The 20,891-nt window shown below is 35.8% G+C and overlaps 2 protein-coding genes across 2 annotated transcripts; both read left to right on the top strand.

The window, feature by feature from the left end:
- The first annotated feature begins 1,236 nt into the window (after positions 1-1,236).
- On the top strand, positions 1,237-8,498 carry toe1 (target of EGR1, exonuclease). Its single transcript, XM_059344378.1, has 8 exons — positions 1,237-1,556; positions 2,603-2,643; positions 2,801-2,897; positions 3,756-3,914; positions 4,648-4,761; positions 5,061-5,209; positions 5,988-6,150; positions 7,302-8,498. The coding sequence occupies exons 1-8, from the start codon at positions 1,443-1,445 to the stop codon at positions 8,004-8,006; spliced, it is 1,542 nt and encodes a 513-aa protein (XP_059200361.1). The 5' UTR covers positions 1,237-1,442; the 3' UTR covers positions 8,007-8,498.
- A 6,150-nt stretch (positions 8,499-14,648) lies between these two features.
- tmem53 (transmembrane protein 53) lies at positions 14,649-19,094 on the top strand. Its single transcript, XM_059344382.1, has 3 exons — positions 14,649-14,862; positions 15,073-15,176; positions 16,644-19,094. The coding sequence occupies exons 1-3, from the start codon at positions 14,808-14,810 to the stop codon at positions 17,343-17,345; spliced, it is 861 nt and encodes a 286-aa protein (XP_059200365.1). The 5' UTR covers positions 14,649-14,807; the 3' UTR covers positions 17,346-19,094.
- Positions 19,095-20,891: the final 1,797 nt, after the last annotated feature.

Raw genomic sequence — 20,891 nt, 5'->3', positions numbered from 1 at the left:
GTATATTAATTAATTATAGTGGTTGTGTGACTGCATTTAAATATATTTTTTTTAATTTGCGCTCAGGCAATAGTCAAAGCCGCTATGGATGGACCAAATCTACTGTCACTTTTTGCACTGAAACCAGAAAATTACAATAAAAATTGCAGATATTTCATCATTAACGCCATAACTTTATCATTTCATTCAATATTTAGTGTGATGGTGTTCTTTTCCTCTCACAGATCATGGTTCAATGAGGATAGTTCACTCGTTTTTCATTAAAAAAAAAAAAAAAAAAGCATGCTAAAACTTTTTTTATGTACATTGGAAAGCCCAACATATAAAATACAAAAGTCTATCTCTTCTGCTCAGGGTAAAATTGACCCGAACACTATCTATGTCATATAATTAACATATAAACATTTTTATATGTTGATTACACTCATTAAGCCAAGCAGAAGAAGTTTCATCCTGAAAAAAAACTACTACTTACTATTTTTTCTTTTAGATTTTTAAACTTTACTGCACTAAATCTACTGTCACTTTTTGCACTGGAACATACTACAATACTGGAACATATACTTCACATCATATGTGAGATGTGTATTAATCGTATTGATCTTATATATCATATTCATACAATATTCTTGTCCTTTTGCACATTCTACTTCTTTCTATATTAGTATACTCTTAGTATATTATTTATTGTATGTACATCTTGTATAGTCAAGTATCTATATGCATATATAATGCTGGTACAAAAAATTATATTATATAATATATTGTGTATATATATTTATTTATACATGTTTACATATTATGTTATGTATGTGTGTATGCACTGTGCAGGCATAGGTTAAATATATGACACATTGCTGTGTTATTATTACTACTATTATCATTATTATTATTATTATTATTATTATTATTATCATTATTATATTCATATACTGTTGCTGCCATTAGTATTATTACTATATACTGTGATATACTACTATTATTATACTGACGACTGTCATAAACGCCTGCTTGAAATATTTATTGAAAAGCAAAAAATACTCGAACAGATGAGTAAAATTAAAATATAAAAGCACACAATTTCTGATCAAGAGTGTATATTAATTAATTATAGTGATTGTGTGACTGCATTTAAAATATATATATTATATATTTGCGCTCAGGCAATAGTCAAAGCCGCTATGGACTTTTGTCACAGGACCCTGAGAAGCACGTTGAAATGTTTACGGTTGTTAGCTTGCGACCGGAACAGGTGCTAATATTGTCAAAACTACTAATGTATGAAGATAATAAAGCAAGTAAGCAACAAGCGAAGGTTCCGCTGATAATGAAAGCATTTTTAAGGTAGCATTTGTTAGTTAAACTAGCTATTATTAGTCGGTTAAGTGTAGAAAAAACGGTTCAGGCGCGATAAATCCGAGCAGTTTTGCTCTGAAACAAACATGCTGTCTTCGCTGGTGGTTCCAGTTATTGACGTCCAGAATGATAACTTCAAAGAGCTTTGGCCTGCTATGGTGCTGGCCATTAAAACCTCTTCCTTTGTTGCTCTGGACACGGTAAGTGCAGGAGTTTTTAGTCCCAAACAAACCAAATTTAACACTACAGTAAAAGCAAAACTCATCAAGACAGCAAACTCCTCTGATTATTACCTTGTTGTACATATATTATAGCTTGTAACATCAATTTGTACATAATGTTTCTACTGTTAATTTTTCCCCCTCTATTCTTCTTATTTTCTCTGTTTGTGACTCACAGTGCTTGCCTTAATCTATATTTATATTTTCAGTAGGGCTGGGCGATATGGCCCTAAAATAATATCACGATATTGCAGGCTATTTTTGCGATAATGATATTCTTGACGATATAGGAAATACTTAAAAAGATAGAAAATATGATTTTTTTTTTTTGTCTGTATAAATAATAAAAAATCTAAAATGTAGTTTGAAGTGCAAATCTCAACAGTTGCCAAATACAAAAAAATTTACTCTTGACTCTTGAGTATGAGAAAATGATTTTTAAAAAAATAACCATTTAGGGGTTTCAGGGGCATATTTTAATGAAATTTTGTAAAGGAGAAAAAAGGTTCTTGTATGTTTTATTTAAGGCATCTTATTTTGACAGTCTTCTTGTAAATTCTGTTGTGAATTCTCTTAACATACTGCTCTTATTTTGAAAGCTGCATGTGTTTAGCGACTGGGAGTAATTCGCTTTTTGTGATTAAAACAACTTTAACCACGACATCAAGAAGTAGGAATGTTGCAATATCATGATATGCATTTTTTTTAACCATTAAAAAAAATATACCGATATTATCGTCAACGATATGATATGGCACACCCCTAATTTTCAGTACTTTGTTTGGTTTTCATGCACCAATATACCACAGCAAATTCCATTTATGCGAAGACCTAAAGGCAATAAAACAGATTCTTATTCTAGTTCCGCATATCTGCCTCCCATCAACACATGCACACTCTCTGCTTTCAGACTAAGATCATGTCATCAAATGCATCATTATAACGGCCTTATCTTACAGCCTGTATGCTCGTTTTTCTGTCACTAATTTCATAATAAAGTAGTGCCCTGTGTGTTCTGCTTTTAGGAGCTGAGTGGTCTTGGAAACAGGAAATCCTTGCTGGCCGAGTGAGTAAAAACCTTAGTATAAAACTAACCTGAGTATCAACAGGTTGTTGTGCACACAGACATGGAAGCAAAATATGTGCTTTTGAGTCGGTGCTGTGCGTTTCTTGTTTCTGCTCTTCGTTGTTTAGTTTGCCCTGACCCTCTTGTCATGTTTCAGATCTATAGAGGACAGATATAAAGCCATATGTCATGCAGCTCGCTCCCGCTCCATCATCTCCCTGGGGTTCGCCTGTTACAAGAAACTAGATGACAAGGTGCATTAAGATAATGGCATCTTTAGTGATGTCCAAATGAAGCTTCATGAACCATTAGATTAGATTAGATTTATTTGTCATTGCACAGAAAACAACAAAATTCACTGCACTCACGTACTAGACTCTAAAAAAACATAATAAATAGTAAATAACAAGATACATTCTCATTCTCATCATCTCATCTCAATAAATAGTACAACAGCCCCCCCCCCTCCTTTTTAGCATGATTGTACACATTTTTGTGTTTTTAATGTTTGTTTGTTTCTTAGTGTTTTTTATATGAGCCTGTCAAAAATGAATTTCTGTCACTCGTGACAGACAATAAAGTTCTATCTATCTATCTATCTATCTATCTATCTATCTATCTATCTATCTATCTATCTATCTATCTAAATAGAAAAAAAGATACATTCTCATCATCTCAGCACTTAGTATATTCATGTCATGTCATTCATCCACTGTACCATCAATTCAGTGCCATTGTATGCATTAAAACAGTAGTGTAAATATATAAAGTGCATTGCATTAGTTGTATTTGTTGACCCCACTAGATGGCGTTCTTATGTTAAAGAAAAAGGCTCAAGAAAGGCTAATTCAGTGTGTTTTTAACCCTTTGTTGGACAGAGAGCGCCATCTAGTGGGCTCAGAAAATATAGACAATGGTTCATGAAGCTTTGTTTGGACATCACTCACCATCTTTAATTGTATAAAACTGTGGATGCTGTCATCCATATCTTTTGACTGTTTACTGGTTATAAAATGACTATTATATATTTATAATAATCATGACATGTACTGGTTGAAGGACACCAATTGTGTCGCAAATTGAAGTTTACCCTCGTCTCATTTCGTCCCCAGGCTGCAGACACGTACCTGGTGCAGGTGTATAACCTGACCCTGCTGTGTTCAGAGGAGTACATCATAGAGCCCCAGTCAGTCCAGTTTCTGGTTCAGCATGGATTTGACTTTAACAAGCAATACGCCCATGGAATCCCTTACTGCAAGGGCAATAATAAGGTGATTATAGTTCTGTGTTGTTCTGTAACATGCAGCATTTCCTGATAAACATCTCATTTTCACATACGCTGTAGTAAACGCCAAGATTGTAGTATGTTTATGTCTCAAAATCAGTGAAGTTTCTCTCTAAAATGACTTTTTATCTCATAATTTTGATTTTGTTTATCTCATAATTATGACTTTATCTCATAATTTTTACTTTTGAACTCATAATTTAGACTTTTGATCTCATAATTTCCACCAGTTATAAAAATATAAAGAATTATAAACGCTTCTTTTTGTCCATATTAAATTGAAATTATGAGATAAAAAGTTGAAATTATGAGATAAAATGAGTCATCATAGGACTTTGCATCTCATAATATCGATTTTTTTTATCTCATATTTATGACTTTATCTCATAATTTTTACTTTTAATCTCATAATTTAGACTTTTGATCTCATAATTAACACTTTTTATCTGAATTATGACTTTGTATCTCATAATTATAACCATTTTCTTTATTTTCTGAGTCCACTAGATGGCGCTCTCGGTCCAACAAAGGGTTAAAGCACACTGAATTAGCCTTTCTCTAAAGGGGGTCAACAAATGCAATTAATGGTTCATGGAGCTTCATTTGGACGTCTATATGACAACACACAAGTAAAAAAACTGAATGGTTGTATAGTTGACCTTCCTCAGATAATATATTTCATATCTAAATGTCGTGTCTGACTCTACCTCTTTTGTCAGGGAGCCTCAGACGACCGGGGCGTCCACATCCGAGCCTTGTTCACTGAGCTGCTGCGAGCCAGGAAACCCCTGGTGCTCCACAACGGCCTCATCGACATGGCTTTCCTCTACCAGGTACCACCAGCTTCTGGTGTTCACTGTTCACTTTTATTCATTTTCTGTTGTTAAACTTCACATTGTAGGAGCTATTTCATTAGTTTGATTATGTTGCAATCACCAGAAAATGAATCAACAACGATTTTATTTGCTCAAATGTGATATGATGACATTTTTTCATATTCTCTTACATTTTACAGGCGATAAAATTTGTCAAAAGCATTTTTTGCAGAATAATCACTGATTACCACCAGCTCTGCTAAAAACCAGAGAGCATGACATTGTGTGTATAATGTAAGGTTATTTTTTTCTCCCAGAGTTTTTATGCTCATCTGCCCGAGCGCTTGGCCACCTTCACAGCCGACCTGTCTGAGATGTTTCCTGCTGGAATCTACGACACCAAATATGTCACTGAGTTTGAGCTCCGGCTCACCGCCTCCTATCTGGAGTACGCCTACAAGAAGTGGTGAGTATTGGTTTACATCAGTGATGGGCAACTGGAGGCCCAGGGGCCACATACGGCCCGCACCCTCACTTGAAGTGGCCCTCAGTACAACTACATGCATTTGAGCATGAAATCTTAAAAGTGCAGTGTAAAAATGCACAAAATTACTTCTTGCAATTAATATTGGTCTGCTGTTCTTGCACTGAGAACTTTGCTTCAAACCTTTTGTATTCCTATTTATACTGTTATACATGCATTTGAGCATGAAATATGTTAAGTTACTGCATTGTAAACATCATGCAGTTTCATCATATCTGGTTAAGTGCACGGTCCTATATGTGGCCCTGTGGTAGTGTCCATGAAAAATTGTGGCCCCTCCAGCATTTAAGCTGCCCATCCCTGGTTTACAGTATAGTATCAACTAAGAAGAATATATATACATATACATATATATATATATATATATATATATATATATATATATATATATATATATATATATATATATATATATATATATATACATATATATACATATATATATATATATATATATATATATATATATATATATATATATATACATATATATATATATATATATATATATATATATATATATATATATATACATATATATATATATATATATATATATATATATAAACTGTATGTCCCAGTAGTTTCTTTGGGTGTGGGGGAAGGGAAGAGCAGAGAAGAATGGCACTTCCTCTGCTATGATATTTATTATTGTTTTCTATGATTATGCAAGCTGAGGTTTCTCTCTTCTTCCACCCAGTAAGCTGGATAACAGTCGCAGCGTGTCTTCTGGAGGGACCGGGCCTCATTTCCACGTAGAGTTCTGTCAGTACGCCGGTCACATGTCCAGCTACGTGGACTACAGAGTGTGTCCAGCTGTGGCTTCAGCTGAGGGACAGACGGACGTCTGCCAGCGCTTCTCTGTGAGTCTCGACTCACACAATTGAATAACAACCACTAGTGATGTCCAAATGAAGCTTCATGAACCATTTTCTATATTTTCTGAGCCCACTAGATGGCACTCTCTGTCCAACAAAGGGTTAAAAACACACTGAATTAGCCTTTCTTGAGCCTTTTTCTACAACTAATGGTTAATGAAGCTTCAGTTGGACATCACTCATCACCGGAGTTCAGACGATGCGATTTTATCCTGATACTTGAGTCATCTCTTTAAGCGTCTTGCGATATGGTGACTATTATGATTCAATATATTGCGATTTAACTGTTTAACTGCATTTTTGTGTCCACAAAATTAAATTCAACCAAGAATTGTTTTGTCAAATAAGAGAAAATTCTTCTGTCTATTCATCTCACTTCAGTCTTTTTATTTCTCCACAATGAGAGTCAAACCCACAGACTGACTGTAGGAGCCAATATTATGTTAAAGAAAGTTGAGATTTTTATCGTAGATTACGGCGTGTTTTATATTAAAATTGTATCTTTCATTTCTTTAACAACAAAATCCTATACAATAGAAATATAATTAGTTGGAGAACCTGAAATGAAAACGTAAAATAATCACTTTCAGTATGTACAGTACAGGCCAAAAGTTGGGACACACCCATCTCATTCAATGCGTTTTTCTTTATTTTCATGACTATTTACATTGTAGATTCTCACTGAAGGCATCAAAACTATGAATAAACACATATGGAATTATGTACTTAACAAAAAAAGTGTGAAATAACTGAAAACATGTCTTGTATTTTAGATTCCTCAAAGTAACCACCCTTTGCTTACTAGAATATAAGACATGTTTTCAGTTATTTCACACTTTTTTGTTAAGTACATAATTCCACGTGTTCATCAATAGTTTTGATGAATTTACAATGTCAATAGTCATGAAAATAAAGGAAAAACATTGAATGAGAAGGTGTGTCCAAACTTTTGGCCTGTACTGTATGTATTCAAAGAAATATGTCATTTACCACAGCTGTAAGATGCTGGAAAAGCTTGAAAATGGACCTTAAAAGTGCTTGAAAAGTGCTTGAATTTGACTTGAAAAGGTGTACAAACTCTGTGATTTGTGTGTATTATTTTTATGAACCACCCTGTGTTTCTGTTTGTCCTACAGGCGTTCGGCTGGTGTCCCAACGGCACCCAGTGTCCGTTATCACACGACACCGACCTGATCATCCTCCAGGACGAGAAAGGCACGGGGGAGAAGAGGAAGAAGAGGAAGAGACAGAGAGACAAGAAGAAGAATCGAGGCGAAGCAGCGGAGAGCTCTAACGTCTGTGACGACGGCGCTCCCGAACACAAGATCCCCCACATGGAGGAGGTGGAACTCGGAGAGAAACCGGACGGAGGCCCTCTAATGGAGAGTGAAGGAAACAACCAGGACAGTAAAGCAGAGGACATGAAGACAGACAGAGAGGGGAACGGAGTGAGTGTAGAGAATATAAGTGACCCTGCAGCAACAGTTACAGCTGACAACGACACAAAAACCAACACAGAAAGCAGAACAGACGACGGAGGTGGAACCAGAGACCCGCCGAACTCTGACAATCAGAAGAAGAAGCCGGCCGACACGGGAACCCACCGGGCCGGGTTCGATGCCTTTATGACGGGATACATCTTTGCCCACTCATGTACCCTCGTCAAGAAGGAGGCAGCAGGAGCTGAAGAGGAGGAGGAGCGGTCATGGATTCCAACCTGCCTCAATAAGGTCTACCTCAGCGGCAAGGCAGCTCCTCTCAATGTGGTTAAAAGCACCTTTTCCAAGTCATCCAAGGCCCACTTGCAGAAGATGGAGCTAGTATGGGGAGCGAGAGTGTAGTGTTCCTTTAGATTTAGCTCTGTTGGTCCACCAAACTGAGATATCTCAACAGTGGTGATGTCCAAATGAAGCTTCATGAACCAGTTTCTATATTTTCTGAGCCCACTAGATGGCGCCAAACAAAGTCCAACAAAGGGTTAAAAGCCTTTCTTGAGCCTTTTTCTTTAACCCATTTAGGCCTAAAACATCTGAAAAAAATGCCTGTAAAACCTATGGGCGATTTTAAAATAACCCCCTAAAACATGGGTCTCAAACTGGCGGCCCGCGTGCCAATTGCGGCCCTTGCGACGATATTTTGTGGCCCCCACCTTGATATGAAAGTTTAATGTGAGTTTTATATGAATGGCACTTTACTGTGTTGTGTGTGGAAGGTCCCTTTTAATTACTTTTTTTTTGGTAATTTTGTGTCTTTTTTTGGTAATTTAGTTTTTTTAAGTAATTTAGGTCTTTTTCTGTCATTTTGTGTCTTTTTTGTTCATTTTGTGTCATTTTTGTTCATTTTGTGTCTTTTTTTTTTGTAATTTTGTGTCTTTTTTTTTTTGTAGTTTGTAGTTTTGTCATTTTGTGTATTTTTTAAGTAATTTAGTTTTTTTCCATCATTTTGATACTGCCTCCAGCAGCCCCTAGGTAATTTGAGTTTGAGACCCCTGCCCTAAAACCTGAAGTTTTTCTGGAAATTCAACATAAGTGTCAACTCTTCCTACTAAATAATAGATTATTAAGCCTCTGTGGCGGATAGAAATGAAATTCAAAAAGTATTTGAGAGCTTATAGCTGTTATATCTGAGCTCCCTCCGCTATAGTCGTCTTCCTCCATGATTTCAGTTCTGGAAAAGTCCCATGTTGCATTGCGACACTCCCACATGTATTCTGATGCATTTCATTGGCCAAGAGACCGAAAAATAGGTGGAAAAAACTACAAATACTACAAAAGGACGTATCAGCTTTCCCAGCTTTAATGGTAGAATAACGCAACAGCGCCCCCGGTTTTAATGGTAGAAATGCGGTAATGCTTTCCCGCCTTAAATGGGTTAAACCAAGAACGCCATCTAGTGGGGTCAACAAATACAACTAATGATTCATAAAGCTTCTTTTGGACATCACTAATCTCAACAGCTATTTGATGGATTGCTGTGAAGTTTTGTTCAGACATTCATGGTCCCCAGATGATGAATCCTCCTGACTCTTCCTCTATCACCGCCGCAAGGTTGATATTTTTGTTTTTTATTGAAATATTTTGACAGTTGGTTTATCGATTAACATGCAGTTTGGTCGACATATTCATGTTCCTTCAGATGAATTTAAATTTGATAAGTAACTTTCCTTGTGTTGGCAACATAAGGTCATAATTTTAATTTGACCATTACATCGTCCAAGAGCCACCAGAATGGCTTTTATTTTTGTGATTTCTGTTGAGAAAAGTGGAACAATTGGTGTAATGGTCCATTAATGTTCATGGCATAAATGACAATGTAAAGGGAGATAAAATATCACTTTTTTTTCATCAATGTTGGGTGTCGATCTATTTTATTCTCCCTTATTTTTTCATTTCTTCAGCAGTCTTCTGTAGATTTTCACATTTTTTATCATACTGCAAATACTGAGAATCACAATAACAGCAGTAGTGAGATGCAACTGTAACACATTGCAGTTCAGAGCACTTATTTAAATTTAGTCAGCTAGTATTTCTAAGTTTATTCTGGAGAACAGCCACAGTGATATAATAATTTATCCCACATTTCAGATTCAGTTTCATAACCTGTGTCTGAACATACATGGAAAAATAAACACATGCTTTTGAACAACAATTCTTTTGTCTTTATTTCATCTTGAAGGCTTATCTGGAGGGATGATACAGAACAAAGAAGTTATGTTAGCTTTTGCCTGAATTAAATCATTGTGTTTATTTAATGTACACATGGCTGAAGTATAAGCAGTTGGAGCGATAGCTGAGGCTCCTCTCTGGGAGTAACAGTGAGATGTGCTGCTCTGTGTGTCTGAAAGTGATTATTTTAGCCTCAATCAATGTACAATCAATACATCATAAATCCAAGTTAAAATGTTAGAAATCAAAGTAGCCATGGCGTCTTAACCCTTTGGAGTTTGAGTTTAGGGCTTTTTTGACTCTCTTTTTTTTCAGCACACCTATATGACCTGATAATTTTTTCAGTTTGACTTACTGGATCACCATTTTGAACACAAAAAAACACACCAAAAACACACAAAAAAATGACAAAAACACATTTTTTAAAACAAAAAAGACATAAAAAGACAAAAAAAAAAAAACACTTCGAAAACACATCCATTTGTTTTTACAAAAAAAACTCACAAAAACACATTAAACACGCATATAAAACACAAAAAATGACAAAAAACATATAAAAACACATTAAAAAAGGGAAAATAACACTTTTTTTTTTTTACAAAAAAACACAAAAAATGACCAAAAACACACATAAAAAACCACACAAAAAACACACATAAAAAACACATTAAAACACATTAAACACGCATAAAACGACACAAAAAATGACAAACACATATAAAAACGAACAAAGACCACACATAAAACACATTTTTTTAAAAAGGGGAAAATAACACTTGGTCAAGGTTTTTTTTTTTAACCTTTGCTGAAAAAGAGTTGACACACTAAATTGGACATGGAAACTTCTGGAAAAGCCAAAACTTTAGAAGGAAGCTGACAGCAGGGAAACATGCTGCTGAAGTTTTTTGGTTTTGACGTCATGAAGAAGTCGTGCTCCGGCGCTTTCATGGACTCCAGAGGGTTAAAATATACGGAAATTGCCCTAAAATACTAATTTTTTTATGTAAATCATATGGCTGTTTCCTTTCATTTGTCATCTGTTTGAAGGTATCGCTGCTTGAATCTACCTCTAATTTGGGAGAACCTCCACAGAGCTCATTGTTAGTCACTATATCTAATAGAAAAATGTGCTGTACTCAACCTGATCTTTCATTTGTTTTAGATATGTTATGCTAAAAGATCTCCACTAGATGTCACTGTTTCTTTAGATAGTATGCCTTTAGGTTAGTGACATGTTCTCCACTTCATTTTGAGGCAAATATTGTACTTTTTACTCCACTACATTTGGCTGCCAGCATTAGTTACTATTCAGGTTAAGATTTACATGATGGATTTAAAAGGATAAGACATTATATTACGTAGATAAAACGAGCCTTATTTTTATAACATTAAAAAGCTGCTTAGATACACTAGTGGTCAAAAGTTTTAGAACACACCAACTTTTCCAGAATTTAATTGAAAATTATGCAATTTAATGTCTCAGTGTACTCTGAAATTAATGCACATTTGCAACATTTAAAATTCTTTATTGAGCATGATTGTGTTTTGAAAGTTAAAAAAAAGATTCAAAATCACATATTATGTTGGACTAAAGGACTAAAAAAAGACACAAAATGACAAAAAAAGACACAAAATGACAAAAAAAGACACCAAAAGACACAAAATGACTAAAAAAAGACACAAAATGACCAAAAAAAGAAACAAAATGACTTACAAAGACATGAAAAGAATTCAAAAATGGACAAAATAGCCCAAGACTCCATAGAGTTAAGTTGTTAACCCATTTCTTGTTCCCTGAAAAAGGCCTACTGTACTTGTATAATTCTGAAATGTACATTATTTTTCAGTTTTGGTTAAGCTTACCTTTTTTTATTTACCTCTGGCAGTTCACCACTTACCTTTGTACCCTTTCAAGCTGTTCATTTGACTTGAACTGCTTGAATTTCAATAAAAAACTGGAAAAATTGGGGTGTTCTAAAACTTTTGACCGGTAGTGTACATGCATCAATACAGATACTTTACTTCAGTAAAAGTACTAATATCACACTGTGAAATTAATCCACTACATGTAAAAGTCCTGCATTCAAAACTTACTGTTTTAAAAGTAAAATTATCAGCATCAAACTCCACTTACATTAACATTTAGTCATTTAGTAGATGCTTTTATCCAAAGTGACTTAAAGGAAAGGAAAAGGGGGAACAATCAAGGGAGAGTGCAGTAAGAGCCATTAGTGCAGCAACAAGTGCTAGTTATAATTCTTTAAGGAGTAGAATTGTCACTGAAATGATTTTGGTAATTATCAAGAAAACCATGGAAAATGTCTAGATATCAGCTTTTAAATTAAACTCTCATGAGTTATTTTTGTTGTTATCATTATATTTGTCCAAACAAATGTACCTTTAGTTGTACCAGGTATTAAAATGAACAAGAAACTGAAAAAAACATGGCTGTATTTAATATTTTTTTCCATGACTGTATATTGTATTATATTATATATTATGTATGTATTTTCTCAACATTGTATTTAGACTTTTTTCTCTTTTTTCTGCTTTTAACCCTCTGGACTTCTTCATGACGTCAAAACCTAAAAACGAAGCAGCATGTTTCCCTGCTGTCAGCTTCCCTCGAAAGTTTTGGCTTTTCCAGAAGTTTCCATGTCCAATTTAGTGTGTCAACTCTTTTTCAGCAGTAAAAAAAACAAAAAACACCTCCACCAAGTGTAAAGTGTAATTTTCCCTTTTTTAAATGTGTTTTATGTGTGTTTTTTGTTTGTTTTTATATGTGTTTTTTGTCATTTTTGTGTGTGTTTTTTTGTCATTTTTTGTGTTTTTTTGTCATTTTTTGTGTTATTTATGTGGGTTTTTTTGTAATTTTATGTGTGTTTTTTTTGTAAAAAAAAAAAAAAAAAAAAAAGTATGTGTTTTTGTGTCTTTTTATGTATTTTTTGTTAAAAAAAGAAAGTGTTTTTATTTGTTTTATGTGGGGGGTTTTGTGCGTTTTTTGTATTATTGGTGTGTTTTGTGTTCAAAATGGTGATCCAGTAAGTCAAACTGAAAAAATGATCAGGTCATAGGTGAGGTTGTAGATCTACAGGTACAGATCTGCAGGTACATATCTACAGGTACAGATCTGCAGATCTGCAGGTACAGATCTGCAGGTACAGATCTACAGGTACAGATCTACAGGTACAGATCTACAGGTACAGATCTACAGGTACAGATCTACAGGTACATATCTACAGGTACAGATCTGCAGATCTGCAGGTACAGATCTACAGGTACAGATCTACAGGTACAGATCTGCAGGTACAGATCTACAGGTACAGATCTGCAGATCTGCAGGTACAGATCTACAGGTACAGATCTACAGGTACAGATCTACAGGTACAGATCTGCAGATCTGCAGGTACAGATCTACAGGTACAGATCTACAGGTACAGATCTACAGGTACATATCTACAGGTACAGATCTGCAGATCTGCAGGTACAGATCTACAGGTACAGATCTACAGGTACAGATCTGCAGATCTGCAGGTACAGATCTGCAGCCTCCGGGTCTGCAGACACATACTATTGGTGTGCACACCGGCCCCCAGGTCTACATCCCATATTATCTCTATCAAACTGCCCTTCTGCCCTCGGGTATTTATCCTAGGACTACTTTCAGCGGAGTTAGGAGTGTCAGGTGCGAATAAAAAGATTGTCATTTTGTGCTCACTTCAGGCTAAACACTGTATAGCAACTTCCTGGAAGAGCACTGAATGTCCCACAGTTAAACATTGGTTTAACAGTCTTTCCAATGTTCCAATGGAGAAGTTAACCTATGCCACCAAGGGGGGAAAATACAGAGCTTTTTTAAGCTATGGGGACAATTTATTGAATATCTTGAAAGTCACAGATCAAGATGTTGAACACTTGAAAAGGACAATGATGTGTCACAGAGCTGTGGATTAGCAGCAGTCTATGTTTCTGGCTGTCAAACACTGAGCGACAGCGAAGGACACACAGCTGTTGGTTGTTTTGTTTTTCTTTTTTCTTTTCTTTTTTCTTCTTTTTTTGCTGGGACAGTTAGATTGTATAAATTATATGTTGATTGTAATTCAATGATTGTAAATATTGCTTTCTTTTATTGTTATTAGTTTTTCTTTTCTTTTAAAATGAATAACAGAATAGGGGCGTTCCCAGTGGCACACCTGGTAGAGCGCGTACCACAGAGGCCCAGTCCTCGTAAGCGGGCGGCCCGGGTTCGAATCCAGCTCGGAGCCCTTTCCCGCATGTCTTCCCCTCTGTCTCCCCCTTTCACTCTCAATCTCTCCTGTCAATAAAGCTACAAAATGCCCCCAAAAAAATATATTAAAAAAAAAATGAATAACAGAATTATAATAATTTATTGTAAATATTGCTTTCCTTATCTTGTTATCTTTTTTTCTGATGCTTGCTTTGGCAATATATATATTGTTACGTCATGCCAATAAAGCCAATTGAATTGAATATAAAGAAAATGTAATATTCAACACAGCAGCTACATAGGAATTACATAGGAATTTTTTTTTTTAATTATTATTATTATTTTATATCTATTGTTTTTTTGTTTTATTTTGTTTTGTTCTTTGTTTCAGTGGTAATTGGTCTTGTCTTTTGTTTTTATCTAAGAATGTGGGCATGTAAACCCTCATTAATGTATGTGTCATGTTAATTCTAAAAACCCAATAAATATATATATATTTTTTAAAAACACCGGTCTCCCCTACAGAGGGGGGCAGTATTACACCGTTATCCGGACTAGACAGAAGAAGAAATGGTGTCTTAGGGAAGCGGGTGTGTGTGGTGACGTAGTGACAGTCACCTAGCTGTCTGTCTGCAGCGTGTCTTCTCTCAGCTTGTTGGAGGTTTTAGCTCTCTGCAGCTCGTCTCTCCTCCTGGTGACCAGCAGCCAGATGAACCGGCCGTCCAGCAGTTGATCCTCAGCAGTCAGACATGGCGGACGGTGAAATAGATTATAACATCGTGTTTCCAGATGCGGGGACGTCTGGTGAGCATCGTTTTCATTGTACTGTATGTTCATCATGCCTCTGTTAGCTTAGCGTGCATGCTAACCAGAGATGCTAACAGTTATCTTTACAAAAGAAGCCGTTAGAATTGTAACTATGGCGACTGTTAGCTGTTTTTAGCTTCGCGAGCTGCGACAGCTTTAGTAGCTAACGTGTTTCTTGTTTGTGTCGTTTGTCTTTTTTCTCTCCAGAGAGACACTGGCAGGGGACAAAGGAGCCGGTTGTGATTCTGTTGGGCTGGGCTGGCTGCAAAGACAAACACCTGTCCAAATACAGCTCCATCTACAACCAACAGGTAGACAAGAAGACATTCTGCTGATTGTTTTGTCCATTTAGTAGCATAGAAGCATTACAAACTGATATAAAATGTCCTTTTTTATATATATCTAGGAGTGAAATGGTTTTACCAACTCATATTGTAGGCTGTTTTGAGTGGACAATGTGAATTTCATACATATAACATTAATTTTGAGTGAAATAATCGGGAGAAGCAAGTAAAATAATGCATACACCCCTAACTTTGTCTCTGGATATCTAGGAGTTAAATGCTTTTAACAGCTTAGATTTTAGACTGTTTTCAGTTGAATTCATACATTTAATACTTAGCTGGTCTGAGAAAGGAACGATGCAGGTAATAATATATAGTCCCACCTTTGCATATTGCATCCACATTGTAACTTTATTTCAGCACATATGTTAACAAACACCTGTCCAAATACAGCTCCATCTACAACAAACAGGTAAATAAGAAGACATTCTGCTGATTGTTTTGTCCATTTAGCAGCATTGTGGCAGCACAGAAGCACTACAAACTGATATAAAATGTCCTTTTTTAATATATCTAGGAGTGAAATGCTTTTACCAACTCATATTTTAGGCTGTTTTGAGTGGACAGTGTGAATTTCATACATGTAATATTAATTTTGACTGAAATAACAGGGAGATGCACATCTCAGCAAGTAAAATATGAGACTTGCAAAAATAATGCATGCACCCATAACTTTGTCTCTGGATATCTAGGATTGAAATGCTTTTACCAACCAACCAATATATTTTAGACTGTTTTCAGTCTCAGACTCCTCACCACTGTCATGTGGGGTCCCGCAGGGCTCAGCTCTGGGGCCCCTGTTGTTCTCACTGTACTTGCCCTTAGGACAGATCATTAACAGTTTTAACATTACGTACCGTTTATACGTGGACGAGATCCAGCTCTGTTTCTCATTTAAACCCAGTGAAGTTTTTAATTTATCTAGACTCCTAGACTGTCTTAATGCGATCACTTCTGGTATTTTACATGCATTTATTTTACTCTTTAAACTAGCATTTATAACGCCCAACCAGGTACCTTAGAGAAGTAGTTTTGTAACAAAATTTTAATCTTTTCACAACGGCAATCATTACGTTTAGCTGCCAGCTTTATTTACTTTTCAGAAAATACTCAAGTAAAGTACAACTACAGTACTTGAGTAAATGTACTTAGCAGTTGTGGAATCTAACTAAGTACATTTACTCAAGTACTGTACTTAAGTACAATTTTGAAGTACTTGAGTATTTCCATTTTATGTAACTTTATACTTCTACTCAACTACATTTTGAGGCAAATTTTGTACTTTTTACTCCACTACATTTAGCTGACAGCTTTAGTTACTTTTCAGGTTAAAATTAAAAATAGTTTTGTCCATTTAGCAGCTTTGTGGCAGTACAGAGGCACTACAAACAAATATAAAATGTCCCCTTTTATTTGTTTTTTTCTCCCTTTTAGGGATGCGTCACTATCCGTTACACAGCTCCGTTGAAGACGGTCTTCATCTCCGAGTCGTTTGGCTACAAAGAGCTGAGCAGCACGGCCCTGAAGCTGCTGGAGATCCTGTATGACTACGAGGTGGAGAACAGTCCCATTTTCTTTCACGTGTTCAGTAACGGTGGTTTCATGCTGTACCGTTACATCATAGAGTTGTTGCACAGCGATAAACAGTTCAGCTCCTTGTGTGTGATCGGGGCCTTGGTGGACAGCGCCCCAGGTAGCGGGAACGTCCGCGGGGCCCTGCGCGCTCTGACGGCCACCCTGGGGCCCAAAATAACCCCCGTGTTAAGGTACGTCCTCTTAGCGCTGTTCGCCGTGACTGTCTTCCTGCTGCGGATCGTGCTGTACCCCGTGACCAAGTACATCCACAAGAACCACTACGACGCGGTGCAGGAGAGGCCGCCCGCCTGGCCTCATTTCCACCTGTACTCCACAGCCGACCAGGTGATCCGCCACAGGGACGTCAAGGTTTTCGTGGAGACCCTGAAGCAGAAAGGCGTCCCCGTGGACAGTTTCGATTTCGTTTCCAGCCCCCACGTCGGTCATTTCCGGGATTTTCCTGAGCAGTATGCTCTCAAGTGCCGCAGTTTCCTGATCCAGTGCATGAAGGACTCTGAAGGGACTGAGATGAAGAAGAGACAGAGGGTTCAGAATCAGTGAAACTCTCAGGAGCTTGTGAAGAAAATCAAACCGACTACTTTGTCTCTGTGGGGTCGTGCATTCCTGCTAGACGGCTTCTATTTGAGCTGACGAGAACAAGATCTTGGAGATGTTTTTCCGTCCCAGTGCACATACTGTAATGGGAAGGTTCCACAGCGGTTCTGCACCTACTCCATGTGTGGAAAAGCCGTTTGAAACACTGTAATTCACGTAGTGCAGGGATGGGCAACTTAAATGCTGGAGGGGGCCACAATTTTTCATGGACACTACCACAGGGCCACATATAGGAGCGTGAACTTAACCAGATATGATGAAACTGCAATTTTAAATATGTTTACAGTGCAGTAACTTAACATATTTCATGCTCAAATGCATGTTTAACAGTATAAATAGGAATACAAAAGGTTTGAAGCCAATAAAAAATAACCACTTACTGTGATTTCTTTTTTTCAGTGCAAGAACAGCAGACCAACATTAATTTCAAGAAGTAATTTTGTGCATTTTTACACTACACTTTTAAGATTTCATGCTCAAATGCATGTAGTTGTACTGAGGACCACTTCAAGTAAGGGTGCGGTCCATATGTGGCCCCCGGGCCTCCAGTTGCCCATCCCTGACATCGTGTGTGGCACAGAAGCCTAACCCTGCCTACTCCAATGTTTCTGCAACAGTTGCACTACAGGCCAAAAGTTTGGAAGCAAGATCAAATTTGTACAAAAAAAGATCATCATTGCTATACTTTGCAGCAAAATAATCATGATTATTATATAAATGTCACTTATTAGAACAAGTTTTTGCTATAATTATCAGGTCTTTAGGTTTTTACAGCTTAGACCTTGTGTATCCCTCTTTCCTTAATGTATAAATCTGAACTCTTGTTTCTTTTGTCGGAGATATGAACACAGTTGAGATTTATTGGGATTTTTGTATCAAATTTTTTTAAAAGCGAAAGAGCTAAAGGGAAAAATGCAAACTGTGATTTGTTTTTGTTTTTTACTTTTGCACTGAGGTTGTGACTCCTGCAAATCTTCTAAACCCTAAAACTTATTTTCCTTTGTTGATGTTTATTCTGCAATGGTCTGGTAACATTAATGTATACCTAAAAGTAAATTGAGGAAAATGGTTAAATTCAATGAAAGTAAAGTCTGATCATGTAGTAAACATCCAAAAATCAAAATGATCCATACTGGAAAACCATTGTGAACAGAAAATTTAAGTTGCTTCCAAACTTTTGGCCTGTAGTGTAAATATATACCTTGTGTAAAAAAATAACAAAACAAACAATTGCTATACACTGGAAAATAAATCCTTTAGGATAATTTAAATGGTATTTAATATTGCTGTGAAATGTGATGCCTTGTACATTAGTAGTAGTGATTCTAAAAACTGAGGTTGGGTATTGGATAATAATTTCTATCTTCTATTTATTAAATTTATAATGTATTTATGGATTTAAATCTCACAATTTGTCATTAAAAGTTGAACACAAGGGCGCTTACAGTGAAGGCAGCTCAGATATTCATAATTGTTTTTATTAATAACAAAAAGAAAAATGTTGCCTTTAACAGCAAATGCATTTTTGTTATTAGTTTTTTGGTCCAGAAATTGTAGAATACCCAGCTCTAATATGTGATACACAATTGTGTAATTGGCAAAAGGTGATAGACAATGAATGTATATGTCCAACACAACCATTGTGTACTTTCTAACTGATGTGCCTTCAATAAATTAGAATGCTCATTGAAAAAATGTGTCATCCTGTTTATTTTCAATGCCTATAATGTCAATGGATTCCTTGAAATCAAGAATTAGGGTGTATTTAAAGGGACAGTACACCCCCAGATACAAAATACATATTTTTTTCTAGTAGTGCTGTTTATCAATTAAGATTAAGATTTCCTTTATTAGTCGCACAACAGGGAAGATTTCAGAGTTACAGCAGCAAAGTAGATTTTTGGTGTGAACTGTCCCTATGATATATATTATAATAATATGTTATAATATATAAACTTCTGGTCATACAGTCATGGAAAAAATGATTAGACCATTTTTTCCCCTTCAATTTCTTGTTCATTTTAATGCCTGGTACAACTAAAGGTACATTTGTTTGGACAAATATAATGATAACAATAAAAATAGCTGATAAGAGTTTAATTTAAGAGCTGATATCGAGACATTTAACATGGTTTTCTTGAATTATAACCAAAACCATCATCAAGAAAACCATGGAAAATGTCTAGATATCAGCTCTTAAATTAAACTCTTAGACTCTGAGTCTAATCACTTTAATTTAATCATGTTTTATGTCAAATTTTGACCTGAAAAGTAACTAAAGCGGTCAGCTAAATGTGGTGGAGTAAAAAATACAAAATTTGCCTCGAAGTGAAAATGGAAATACTCAAGTACAAGTACAAGTACTTAAGTACAGTACTTGAGTAAATGTACTTAGTTGCATTCCACAACTGCTAAGTACAATTTTGAAGTACTTGTACTTTACTTGAGTATTTCCATTTTATGTAACTTTATACTTCTACTCAATTACACTTCAAGGCAAATTTTGTACTTTTTACTCCACTACATTTAGCTGACCGCTTTAGTTACTTTTCAAATCAAAATTTGACATAAAAACATGATTAAATTAGATTCATAGAGTCTAAGAGTTTAATTTAAGAGCTGATATCTAGACATTTTCCATGGTAAATATGGTTTCTTGATAATGATTTTGGTTATTATCAAGAAAACCATGGAAAATGTCTAGATATCAGCTCTTAAATTAACCTTTTATGAGCTATTTTTGTTATTATATTTCTCCAAACAAATGTACCTTTAGTTGTACATTTCATTAAAATGAACAAGAAACTAGAGAAAACAAGGGTGGTCTAATCATTTTTTCCATGACTGTATTCTGCATAATGTTGGGTGTGAAAGAAAAGGGTCATTGTCAAATTATTATGCCTGGTGAATTATAAACCACTGAACTTTCTAACTGTCTGTGTTTGCAGACAATAGATACTACTATTGTGTGTGTGTCCTCAGTGGTGTCAGTTATAGTAGAACAACCCATTCCTGATAGGAATGTGGTGACCTTTGGACTGCATAAAGTGCTTTTTAGTTTTTAACAGGGAGGTTTAAAATGCTCCATGTTCAAAGACAAGGTTTTAACTAGTCTGTGAATCATTTGTGACAGTGAAATCCTTTTGTAGAGCCATTTTGCAATATCACAATATTGTTTAGCCCTTTTGTGAGCTGTCCTCCCCTTAACCCATTGAAGCCTGGAAAGCGTTTACGTCGTTTTGTAGTATTTGTATAAGCTCTCAAATACTTTTTGAATTTCATTTCTATCTGCTACAGAGGCTGAAAAATCTATTATTTAGTAGAAGAGTTCCAGAATTTCCAGAAAATTAGAGGCTTATTTTAAAATTGCCCAGCGGTTTTTCAGGCCTCAATGGGTTAAAAATGCCTCCATGGATCGTTTCAAGCAGCTTATTACAACCTATATTTAAGTTTGAACTTAAGTACACTTTTGAAGTACTTGTACTTTACTTG

This window comes from Centropristis striata, chromosome 11 (genome assembly GCF_030273125.1).
Source record: "Centropristis striata isolate RG_2023a ecotype Rhode Island chromosome 11, C.striata_1.0, whole genome shotgun sequence".
Taxonomy (NCBI): domain Eukaryota; kingdom Metazoa; phylum Chordata; class Actinopteri; order Perciformes; family Serranidae; genus Centropristis; species Centropristis striata.
Note: the sequence above shows the minus strand (reverse complement) of the source record. Positions and strands in the feature narration are given on the sequence as shown.

Excerpts from the sequence above, each read along its gene's own strand:
- toe1 (XM_059344378.1), top strand. The coding sequence starts at position 1,443 with ATGCTGTCTTCGCTGGTGGTTCCAGTTATTGACGTCCAGAATGATAAC. Across the intron at positions 2,644-2,800 it reads AGGAAATCCTTGCTGGCCGA|ATCTATAGAGGACAGATATA; the intron begins GTGAGTAAAAAC and ends GTCATGTTTCAG. Across the intron at positions 4,762-5,060 it reads ACATGGCTTTCCTCTACCAG|AGTTTTTATGCTCATCTGCC; the intron begins GTACCACCAGCT and ends TTTTTCTCCCAG.
- tmem53 (XM_059344382.1), top strand. The coding sequence starts at position 14,808 with ATGGCGGACGGTGAAATAGATTATAACATCGTGTTTCCAGATGCGGGG. Across the intron at positions 14,863-15,072 it reads TCCAGATGCGGGGACGTCTG|AGAGACACTGGCAGGGGACA; the intron begins GTGAGCATCGTT and ends TTTTCTCTCCAG. Across the intron at positions 15,177-16,643 it reads GCTCCATCTACAACCAACAG|GGATGCGTCACTATCCGTTA; the intron begins GTAGACAAGAAG and ends TCTCCCTTTTAG.